This window comes from Accipiter gentilis, chromosome 21, assembly GCF_929443795.1.
Source record: "Accipiter gentilis chromosome 21, bAccGen1.1, whole genome shotgun sequence".
NCBI lineage: Eukaryota > Metazoa > Chordata > Aves > Accipitriformes > Accipitridae > Astur > Astur gentilis.
The window spans coordinates 23,218,315-23,230,496 of NC_064900.1; the positions used below are offsets into that span (position 1 = coordinate 23,218,315).

At 46.1% G+C, this 12,182-nt stretch overlaps 2 protein-coding genes across 7 annotated transcripts in view; one reads left to right on the forward strand and one right to left on the reverse strand.

The window, feature by feature from the left end:
* NRIP1 (nuclear receptor interacting protein 1) overlaps nucleotides 1-12,182 on the reverse strand; it is an 895,475-nt gene that overhangs the window by 296,207 nt on the left and 587,086 nt on the right. The gene's annotated exons all lie outside the window — the stretch shown is intronic.
* Nucleotides 9,465-12,182, forward strand: part of USP25 (ubiquitin specific peptidase 25) — a 92,369-nt gene continuing 89,651 nt past the window's right edge. For all 3 annotated transcript variants that reach the window (XM_049824890.1, XM_049824888.1, XM_049824889.1), the window contains exon 1: nucleotides 9,465-9,814. In XM_049824890.1, coding sequence (XP_049680847.1) covers nucleotides 9,770-9,814 — 45 coding nt within the window. In that variant the 5' untranslated portion in view covers nucleotides 9,465-9,769. The remainder of the gene's footprint in view (nucleotides 9,815-12,182) is intronic.

Sequence of the window (12,182 nt, forward strand, 5' to 3'; positions counted from 1 at the left end):
ATATGTTGAGGCAGTAATAGCTGTGTCAGAACCATAAGGTGTTGCAACTTCCTGAGCAGTAATAATAGATGGGTTGATACCATCTACTTCCTTAGTTTGTGTTTTCCTGCTTTGTTACAAGGGTGTTTGTCTGGCAGGGCTAGAAAAGGGAAGAGACTTACAGTTTTGAAAAATTTGCAACTGTAAGCATCTGAGAAGGAAATGGGTACTAAATCTTGTCAGAGGCAGACTACTACCCTGCAGGCTCTGCTGTGCAGCAGAGCAGGCTGAGTGACGAGCTGTGGGTTCTGCACTACAAAGAAGGGGGAGTAGTGAGTTTGAAAGGTAACAGTCTCGGCTGGCCTTTAGAAATTCTCCTGGTCATCTATGAAAGTCTTCGGGATGTGTCTGTCAGTAGAGCCATATCATTCACGAATCTAAGTTTAGGTTTTGCTAAAAAGCATAGCAGGCTTGAAGAAGAAAATTTGAATGGATCAGAAGAAGCAACACTGATTATGAGAAAATAGATGCCTTCATCTAGGACCTGTCCAGATAAGTCCTCAAGTCCATGACTGCTTGTGCCAAAATTAACTCTACAGTCCATGCAAACTGTTCTTTAAGTATGAGCCCTAGAGCCAAAGTTTTCCTTCCACTGAACTCCCCTAGTGAAGGTCCAAATTCTTGTCATTGCTCGAATTAATAGATACACCCTCTGAATCACAGAACTTTACACAAAGATGTTTAATTTGTGTATTACATTGATCCATGCGTCTTCTCTGTGGAGACCAGAGTCCTGTAGAATAGATAACAGTTTGAATTCTCTTCTATTGCTTATCCAAAACAAAACCAACAAACAACGAAAACCCCCCACACCATATAAGATGTGTTCACCTGAACTTCTCACCTTATTTCAGATACACGTGATGGTGGGATGGGGAAATCTGTGTCTCTTGCCCTGTTTGTCCTGCTCTGTCATCATGTGCGTGGAACTCGTATTTCCAGTACAGCATTGTGACTTCTCTTTGACAGGCCATGAAGGTGTGTGTTTGCAAAGGCTCAGAGAGTGGTGGAGACACCGTGACGTGGTCACCTCCCAGGCTGCATGCTGCGGAACTTCCACAGTCACCCAGCTTGGTGCAGACTGCTGGTTGCCCACATACTGTGGTTCCGCGCCCCCCCCCCAGTCTCCCCTTGCTATTGAGTATGTTCTTCTACAGTTAACATTTTGCCATCCCTTAGTACTGTTTAGCCGTACAATCTCCCAGCCTTGGTTAACAAAAATAGAGCGAGCCCTCAGAATTGATAGCTCTGCCCTCATTTTCTATTGGAACACTAAACTAAATGTATGAGACTTCACGTCCCTGTAATGCTGACCAGTTACTGTTAAAAAGCCTTCTTATCTGTCTCTGCCTTCATGCCTAGATAATCAGTCCCCATCATGTTATGTAATGAATTATTTTATTCTCTTCATTTTGTCCAGGTTTATAACAAATACTTCCCTTACTTTTTTGCCTTTGGAGTTTTTCTTGCTTCAATGATTCTCTGGAATATTATGTTGAGCTTGTTTTAAATAGCAAAGTATATGTACGTGTAGTGTGCCTCAGTAAAACATACATGAACTGCTGTTCACAGCAGCTCTGGTTGTCAATTGGTATGCAATGTTTCTGATTCACCCAAGTTCCCCAAAAGCATTATCTAATGTCACCACCTCAGTCCTGTCTCCATTTGAAGTCATGGACTCTCTCTTCCTTCCTCCAAATTAACCCTTGCTCTAACTGTACAGCACAGTCCTAGCTAGTGTAGCACTCTCCCCATTCTGCATGTTGAGTTTCATGCCAGCAAATATTGCCCCGAGGATGGTTTTCCTTGGTAACGTGTACCAAATGTGCAGTAGTGTAACAAGTGGAATAAAGTTATACAAATGCAATATTAAAGATCATCAATGAAAGTCCCCACCGAGAAGCAACTACCACTGGAGATCATTTCTCAGATGGTATGACTAACCCCATTTATCTTTAAGTCTTACGTTTCACCCCAGCTGTCCATGTTTTAACATTTAAAGGCTTTGCATCTGCTATGCCTGATACTGTAGTAGTGAAGGTCACTAAGCTGACTTTACTATTAGGTGGGTTTCATTTTTATATACCAAACGTGATGAGGAAGAGTCACAGTGAAGCCTGTTGACAAGATCAGCTTTAAATGTTGCATGTATTAAATGACTTTTCTTTCAGTTGGTTGTCTCAGCACAAGCAGGACTGGAAATCTCAATAGAATACACAAAGTGACAGATTTTGCAGTGCCAGGTGTGCTCTTGGAGCCCAATATTGTCTTTCATGTGAATATGCAGAGAGCATGGTCACATATTTATTTGAAGGTTGCCCTACAGCTTTGTCTAGAGCGCCCACTGACAACAGCCACACACTACTCTCAACGCTCCTCTGAGTAGGTTAACAGCAGTAATGAGGTCTTAAAGTGCCATTTCATATTGATTAAAAACTAACTTTCTTTCTGGTAGGTAACCTCCCCAATATTAAGTATTAAAAAGTTAACTTTTTAATCACCCAAATGAATGCTGTGCTCAGATAAAACAAGTCAAATATGGCAGGCGAAGTGGTCTGCAACTATCAGCGTTCTTCTGTAAAATTTAGGTGAAGCAGGCTTGTTGGTTAAAATCATGACAAGAAAAGAAAACAAATACTTCTTTGTTTTCTCAGATGCTTTCTGACTTACAAAACCGCTATTGTTGCAGTCAGTAAGTGTGGTCAAATGCCATGTGTCATTGCAATAATATGGAGAATACATGATTTTCTGCCAAAAAATATTTTAGGAAGAATTATTTTCTACATACAGGTAAAAAGTACAAGATGGTACGAGCCTGACCATGCACATGTCAGTGATGTTTCACATACACTTGAATTTTTACATATATCTTACAGTCAGTAATAAGACACAAAATAAACTGATACTTATTCAAGAAAATGAGGGACATGTGGTCCCATAACTGGATATAAGAGAGAGAAAACTTCTCAGACAATATTAAATAGGGAAGCATGTGCTTCATTTTGAAGAAATTACTACACCTACTACTCAGTAGTTTTGTGTGATCCAGACTGAGAAGTATTAAGTTTAAAAAAACTCTGGTCTGAGGGCATGAAAACTTTACGCTATAAAAATCCTACAAGATCTTACAAAATCCTGAAGGTCTGTTTTGTCCTCTTTTATTTTCTTGGGAAAAAAAAAGTTGTTATCAAGTCCTGCCATGGAGGCCATGGTCATTTGTGAGGAACTGTCCGATCTTTCCTCAATGTTTCTCAGGGCTGAATAAAACGATGTGCTAATGCCCACCATGTTCTATAGAAAGCTACCTGTCTACAGCTAGACTGATTGAAAATGCAGATCTAAAAGCACAAAAAAAAAAAAAAAAAAAAAAAAGGCAAACTCCCACTTAAATTTTTAGACAAACAAATGTTCATTGGTAAAGTTTCCTAAGTGCTGGGGAAGCTCTCCTGCTGTGTGTGTGCTTCCATCCTGCCAGGGCTCAGTGCCTAGAAACGTTCCCCAAAAGGGAAGTGGTGGTATTCCCCAGTTCGTCTTCCCTGAAACCACTTGATAGCTATGCTTTGAACACGCTGATGGAAATGAATCAACATGACACACAGCAGCCTTGGGTGCTTACGTTTAAAAATACAGCCAGTGAGGGAGGTGGTAATGATGTTTGTTCCTTATTTAATCTTCTCCTGTTTAGAGTACTCTCCTAGGAGATGGAAGATTTGGGTGCCATGTCCTCCTACGCCATCAGGGGTTTGGTGTCAACATTCCCTTCATTCCAGAGGAGCGGCCAGACAACAAGGCTGCAGACCATGCTACGATAAGGAAGTGGCGTGGTTGGACCTGAGCAAGAATCATTAAGCTTCAGTGGTGAAACATGAATCCTTATCTAAAGCAGCTTTCCACCTGTTCAAAAGCAGCTTCCCAGTCCACAGTAGGGTTAGGATATTGGGCACGTGCCTCTTTCAGCAATTTAGCAAGTTGTAGGTTGCTGGATGTTGTAGATCCAAGCTTGCAGCATCCAAGTCCCTTCCATACCTGGGGCAGGAAGCTTAGGTGACTAGCTGAGGGGTTTTGATATTACTGCAAGAACTGAATACCTGAAACCTACCTGAAATAATGCACTTCAATGATCTGAGTCCTTTCATTTCTCTATCTTTGAGTAGCAGATTAAGGGTGACCAGAGAGACAGGCATCAAAAAATGACAGAAGCAAAAAATATGAATTTTGTACTAGTCCCACCAGCTTTGCCTTCTAGTTTTATCTGTGGATTACAGGAACCTGATGGAGAGCAACCTTGTTTATCCATGTAGACCATCAGATGTAAGGTCATTGGCTAACAAAGCAATTGTCTGTAATTATTTAATTAAGGAAGAGTGCATGCACGTACATGACTGCACGTATGGGAAAATTGTCCAGGAAGTATGATAGGCTATCATCATGATCAATGAGCATTTGCTTGAACATGACTGAGAAGATGCATGGAAGACAAGAACAAGACTTTTCACTTTGCAGGAAGTTCTGCCATTTAAAAAAAAAGTATTCAAAGTAAAAATGAACCCCCCCCCCCCCAACTGAATTTTCTACAGAACTGGCTTAATTACTTTGTAATCCAAAATAAGTTGTTTAGACCTTGAATATCTGAGTATTACACACTTGTGATGCTAAAAATTATAAATGTTTGAGCTGAAATAGTTTCAAAATAAACATTGGAAGTAATCATTAGGTGAAATCTAAAACAGGGGGAGTCTTAATTGTTATTTTACCTAAAAGGAAATTCAGTGGAGACAGTGATTTGTTGTGAAACATGCTCCTTTAAATGAGTTACCTTTTCAATGACAGAAAGAAGTATTTTGGGGAAAAGTTCTGAAACCTTTTACTGCTTGATAAATGGTGGGTAATGCCTATTGGAAGGACTAGTATTCATTGCTGAGCTCTAAATTACCTTCAGCCACATAGGAAAAAACCTGACTGCCTCTCAGGAAAGCTGTGTGAAATATATGATCAATGCGCAAGTGTGGTCAAGAAAGTAAATGAAATGTGAAGATTGCTAAGGTTAAGTGTAAGGCACTTGAACCAGGTTCTCAGAGAATCCATAATTTCTGTGAAATTCAGCTGCAATTACATGGACTCAGTACTCTAAATCTCAGAATTTTTATTTTGAATGTAGCATCTGACTTGTAGAAGGTATATGAATAGGCATCTACTGTCAGGAAGCAACAGGAAAGTGAGGGACATTCAGTTTAAGAGACAAAAATGGTGGTATACTATGTTGTGTTTTGCATAGCAACAAAAACTACATTCACATCATTTTAGTTTTACTTTTAGATTTTCAAAAGGCTTTCAGACAAAAATTGCTCTCTTTCCTGAGTTACAACTTCGGTCAGTTTTTGTTTTGATTCCCTCAGGGAATAACCAACATTAAGATTTTGCAAGTGCAGAAGCAATATTTGAATGGTTGCCAGTGACACAGAGAGTAATTGTCAAATTATGATTTTAAAAAAGTGTCCTGCTTAAAAAGCTTCTTGAGTAGCACTGGTTTTGTTTTATGTGGCTGAACTATTTACTGCAAAGCAAGAAGGCCTAAGTGAAAGTGCTCCAAAATGGGTTTTCTGAATGTGAATCCAGAGAAACTAATCTCTAAGGTTAATTACAGAAGCTGTGCGTTTGTAGTGTTTACAGCACTTTTTAAAGCAGTGCTTTCTCATGGCCAATATAGCAGGTTACACGTTTGGGAAAAGAAAACCAGGAAGTCCTGACTTGTACTTCCCCAGCTGTAACCAATGCAGCCACAGTATAATTAAAGCCCTAAATAAATGATGCACTTAATTAAAGACAAAAACAAGCCTATTGAAAATGGAGGGAAATAATGAGCTATTTCTTGTTGTACACGATCTTTGTATACAATAAAACATGTGCTAAAGTGTTTTGTGGTTGGCTGGTGTTTTGTTTATTCTTTACAGAAATGGGAAGACAAGGAGCCTAACATGGTTTGCATCTACCAGGCAGTCCACAGATCAGAAAGGCGTGATCACTTACTGATTTAAGAAATAGGTGCAACGAAGCTCAACGGGTACCATCTCAGAGCCTTGTGTCACCCTCTCTTTTGGGCCGGCACAGCTGTTCATACAGCCAGTCAGTGAACCATTTTGGGGAACTGATGTAGCAGAAGAAAGTAACTGGGTTCGGGGGGAGGGGAGGCTGTGATTGATTGTATTTCAGGTGGATCTCTTCTCCAGCACCGATAGCGAGGAGACCATGCAAACAGGGGTAGCCTTGCCGTGGGGACCAAGCAGCTGGAGGCAGAGGTTGTGCAACACGTTGCCAAATGTTTAACAACCAAACCCTCTAATATTGTTAAAAGGTGAGGAGCAACTAAGGGGAAATACGGTAAACTTCTGGGAAAATATGTATAGCTATGCCTCATACTATTTAAGATATTAAAGGTACATGGCCCAACTTGTAACCAACAATACAAGCAACAGGAAGGGATTAAAAAAAAAGAGAAGTAGATTTAAGCTCTTGAGACTCATAAGCAAAGGTCATCATGCAGCCTCTGATCGCTTCTCTTTCTGTGCACTAGTACCATCAATAAGACTAGCAAGAAAACGGTTGCAGCTCTGGAGGTGTGACAGCTAAATGATCACTGCAGACTAGCAACAGGAGCTCCAAAATTTAAGACTGTGGGTTCTTTGTTAAGGTAGCTTGCCTCAGAAACAATACTTTACAGGTACTGCTCTGTAGGAAATTAGATGATATTACGTAAGTGAAAAAAGGAAGTCTCCTGTATGGTTCTTTTTGTGCTGCACGGGTGACGGCTTTTGGACCTTGGGTTATCATGCTGAATTCTCTGCTAGGTTTGCACAAAATTCATTTGGGCTCCAGTCAACAGGATTTGAAGGCAGAAAAGGAAGGAAGGGTGAAACCAAGCAATCTGTTTTTTTGTTTTTTTTTTTAATTTCTTCTGAAACAGTAGTTCCTTAATATATTATAGACACTCAGGAATACTAATATCATCAATTCAAGAGCTCTTTCTAAATGGTGGCCCTGTCAAAACTGTTAGTGTTTTCTGATGAGGTACAAATTCCAGTCTTGTGCTCAATGTACTTCATACAGAGCTTGTGCTGCAAACGGAATATGAAACTCCGTTCCGTCTGGTTTCCAGCAACACCATATGTACGACAGAATCCTAATTTGCATGGCTATGGTTCACATTATGTCAGTTTTTCATTGATGAATCCCTGTCTCAGGAGTGGATTGCTCAGCCTTTTTTTATTTTAAAGAAAGTGCAGAAGGGGAGGAGCCCTTAAAAGTGATAATTTGGGGGGAGAGGGGGAAGAAGGAAAGGAATTTAATGGAAGGTGATACTTTGTCATCCTATCCTGATTTGAAGCGAATTGGACAAAAAGTAAAATTTCTTTCCAACACTTTCTTTTTGGACACATTCTCTCTGTCATGGAAGCTATTCCATTGAGTTAAATGAAACACAGAAAAGACTTGAAAAAATTATTGCCAGACAAATGCATCTTTTTAAAAAATGCTGCATGAAAGCAAATATTTATAAATAACAAATAGCTTTGATGAAAATTATCCGAACCCAAATAGTGCAGCATGTGTCAAAAACACGGTGTAGAAGCTGTAAAATTGTATGAGAAAAAGCGTGACTATATATTGGAAGAGAAGGACAGAGGAATTGGTCTAGCACTCTGGCACAGCAGTGCAACAGAAAACTTTTCTTAAAAAACCCCCAGACTACTACTGTTATCTCTTACACTTAGCCATCAGTCTGAGCAGAGATAATTTCTGCTCTTACCCCCAGAAAAGCAATTTGCAAGCCATTTCTGATCTCATTATATTATCTGCATAGTTTCTTGTCTTTTGCACAATAAATTATTTGGGAACATTAATTTTAAAAATCACTGTGTATATTGCAGCATAAAAGGCAAAGACATTAGAACTGATAGAGTCTATGAGCAACAAACCTTAGAAGAGCAAATTGCAACATCTCCTGCACAGAAGCTACAGTGAAACAAGGCAGCATTTGCAGGTTGCCACGAGCTGTGCAAAAATCGGTGTTTTACTTTAAGTCCAAGATCTTGCGGCAACGTTATTACCTGATAACTCGGCTGTAAAAAGATTCATACTCTGCTGTGGGGAGAGGGTGGAATTGAATTACAGAGTCGTTAATGCTAAGGCTCTGTGTGACAGGCGAGCAGTAGCCACAATTCATTCCGTTGCATTATGTTCCCAGCTCATGATTTTTAGGTACTTGGGGCTATCAGAACCGTGCTACTCGCCTCAGCTTTTCCTACAGACAGACCAAGCTTCACCAGCTTGAGAAACCAAACCGGGATGCAGCTACCGCTTATTGCGTAGGCATCCAAAATGTGGGGTGGGTTCCTCTGCTGCCCTTCACCTGCTGCTGTTCAAATGGATTTTGGGCGGCCCAGTACCGTACCCCGGACTTTCCAAGACTGGCTTTCCCCTGCTGGCGCTGGTGCCCAGAGCCGAGTCCTTTCCCTGACTCCGCAGAGCGGAGTGGCCGAGGGACAACCTCTTTCTGAATACCGTTTAAGCTGCTGTGCCCAAATTCACTGCGGGTTGCCAAGACCTGAAACCCTCCCCACGCTTTAATCAGCAGTGAAATAGTTAAGGACAGTCCCGTTTAATCTGAATGCTGAATGCAGTCACCTCACCCAGCTAAACCTACGCACGGAGGGGAAGATCTGCAACTTCTAAGTGCCGTTTAGGGGCTAAGGTTTGCCGTCGATACGAGCAGCCAGCGCTGGAACACTGGTCAGAAATTTCTTGCAACCCCCCCCCCGGAAAGCGCCGGCTTTTTTGAGGCCGAAACACGCTGACGACTGTCGGACTGGGCTGACTGCAGGGCAGGCCACGCTTGGCTCCCGCGCCCCTGGGAGAAGCCTGCAGCCGGCCCACGTCCCGCCGGGACGGTGTGCCGCTCCCCGGCGGGAGCGAGGCGCTCTCGGGTTCGCCGCCGCCGCCGCCGGACCGCGGCTCCCCCGGGCGGCCGCGGTGGAGCGGGAGAAACTTCGCTTTCCCTCGGGAGGCAGGGCGGCGGGGTTGCCCCTGTGAGGGGCGAGGGAGAAGCCTTCCCCCCCCCCCCCGGGCCGAGGACGCGGGGTCCTTCCCGCGGGAGCGGCCCCGCCCCGCTTAGCCCCCGGGCCCGCTCCCCCGGGCCCGAGGCCAAGCCGGCGCTGTCCCGCGGGGGCGGCCGCCGCCAAGATGGAGGCGGCCGCTGTAAATACCGCGGGGAAGGGGCAGGGCGGCGGCGGCGGCGAGCGAGGGGGGCAGCCGCCGCGGCGGGGGATTCCGCCCGGGGCAGGTGCGCGGGGCGGCGCCGCCGCCGGGAGAACCGTCTGCCGGGCAGCGGCGGCGCGGGCCGGGCCGGGCCGAGCCGAGCTGAGGGCGGGGCTGGGGCCGGGGGCGCGCTCGGCGCTCCGGGCACGCTGGGCGGCGGCGGGGTCGGCCGCGCTGGGAGTGACAGCGGGGCCTGAGCGGATCCGCGCTATATCCCGCGGCGGCCGCCAGCCTCGGCGGCCCGCCCGCCTGGCGGTGACTTGGGCTCCCCCTCCCGCCCCTCCTCCTCCTCCTCCGCCGCCGCCGCCGCCCCCTGCTCCGCTCGCCCAGCCCGGGCCCGGCCCAGCCGCTGCCGCACGGCGCCGCCGCCGCCGCCGCCGCCCGCCGAGCCCGGGGCGCAGCCGGGAGCCGCGCGGGGGCCATGACGGTGGAGCAGAACGTACTGCAGCCCGGCGGCGCCGCCAAGGTGAGACACCGGCCCGGCCCGCCGCCACTGCGCCGCGCCGGCCGCGGGGTCCCCCCGCTGCGCCAGGGCCCGGCCTGCGAGCCGGCTGCGCGCCCCTCGTCCGCGTCCCTGCCCGCCGGCCTCGCCGGGGCCTGGCCCCCACCCCTTCCCGGAGGCGCTCCTTTCCTGCGCGGCTCCGGCGGCTGCCCCCGCTCCCGCCCCCCACCCCGGCCGGCCACTTCCCCCCCCCCCCTCCCCTCCCCGGCCCCCCGGAAACGGGGGCGCAGCCTCCCCACCTTCCGCCGCTTCCCGGGCCCGTGGGAACCTTCCCCCGGCCGAGGAGGGGGCCCGGCCTTCCCCGCCCCGCGGCCTCTCCGGGCCCGCGGCGCTTCAGCCCCGGGTCGGGGCGATGGCGAAGCCGCCGGGGGGCCGCTGCTGCGGCGCGGTCGGTCAGCGGGGGGCCGCCGTCACCCCGGCCCCGGGTCAGCCCCCCCCTCTGGACCGGGTCCTCTTCCCCAGCGGCTCGGGGGAGACCCGCCGCTCCCCGGGCCGGCGAGCGGGCAGCCCCGGGTAGGGACGGCGCCGGGGCCCCAGGCGGGCCTGTTGCACATGCAGAGCTGCCGGGAAGGGGAGAGGGACGGGGAGCAGCGTGTCGGTGAGGACGGCGAGGTCCTGCCCGAGCCCCCTGCGTGAGCCGTGGGCCGGGAGGGAGATGCTGCACGTGCACGGCGTGACCCTGCTGCGCCGGCATCCGTGTCTGCTAAAGGTGAACGCTATTTCCAGCGTGTGACACACGGCTCGCTCTGACGCTGTCTTGCTGGAGTAAAAAAGTGCTGGATTTAGGGACTTCTGTTAACATGCATCATGAAATGGGGTTAAGCGAATGGCAGCATTTACGAATCTTTTGCTAAGCACCAGGAGTTGCTGGAAAATGTTTCTTTATTAAAAAAAAAACAACAAAAACCAAAACCTTCTGAAGCTCTTTTTTTGCCTGAAGTGAACTGAACTGGCAAGAGAAAAAAGAAACCTAAAATTAAATCAAGGTGCTTTTAAAATTGTTTTGTTTTGTTTTTTTTTTTAATTTTTAAAGGTAACTGTTGCCGGTTAATGCAACTGTTCTGGTTAGTGATATGACTTACCTCCTCTTCCCTGACTTTTTTTTTTTTAATGGCATGTGTTGTTTTTATAGGAGGATAAAGGTATATGTGCTTTGATATAGTCAGTGTGGAAGTTAAATGGCTCCAGTTGTAAGACTGGACAGTGGGAATGCAGTTATTAAGGTATAATTGTTTAAAGTGGTACATTCAGAAGGCTCGTTTGGAGGGAGAGGCGTGTCTTGCCAAAGACTGCTATCATAGTTGAAGTAGCACTGATTTTGGCTGCTTCAGCAGGAAGGCAAGGGCTGAACGGACTAATTTTGTCTCTTCGTTCCTCAGTCAGCAGTGTTTTCAATTGGGGTGTGCTAGCAGGCTAACGTAGCAGAGGTTTGCTGCCAGGTCCTATGCTATGCGTGTGTCTTCTGCGTTGGACAACTTCGTTTGCCTGACAACTTTGGTAGAGCGAGGTTATATTTTACAAAACCTGTTGTTCATGGTTTACTTAAGTATCCCTTAATTATCGTATTGGATACTCTGTTACGTAATACCTGATAGACACTGGTCAGAGCTGCCTGTTGTACTTTCTGTCAGTAATCCTGAAGAAGACTTGTTACAGTTCCCAGCTAAACTACTGCTTGCAGGTCAGTAGTTCAGGATTACTGTAGTTTCAAATCGAGGATAAGCTTAAAGGGTGGTTGGAGATTGATTGTGGTAGATCCCCTGGTAATCTGCTGCAGTAAAAAAATGAAATTAGCAATAATTTTAAAGTTGTAATCAGCATCTATGGATGATGGTTACTTGTCTAAGTATCTAGAGAAACTGTATAAAATAAGTTGGTTTTTTTTTTTCATGGCAGGGATCTGCTTTTTTATTTCTGTTGAATCATCTGATTATTATATTATCTGAAACTCCTTCTCATCCATTTTATCACTAATTGCATGCTGGGGGGGGAAGGCCAACCTTGAGAATATTTAGCAAAAAAAAAAAAAAAATTTGACTCCAAAGTGAGTATCTCATTGCTTAGTGAGACTAATGAATAGCTAACTGGATGGCAGACTTTAACATTGTTCAGCTTATTTGCATGTAAGAAGAAAAATTGTGAAGGTACAGTGGGCTGATGCGTGGTTGAAAGGTGGAGAGGTTACCATACCACTAACTCACCGTCTTCCCTCAAAAGAAGAAAATCCCATGCTCCACAAATAATGAGAGTTTGTTCTGGGGACCTCAAAGTTTGTCATGATTGTTTTCTGTTAGTGTGAAGAAACCACATACAAACAGAAATATATTGGATT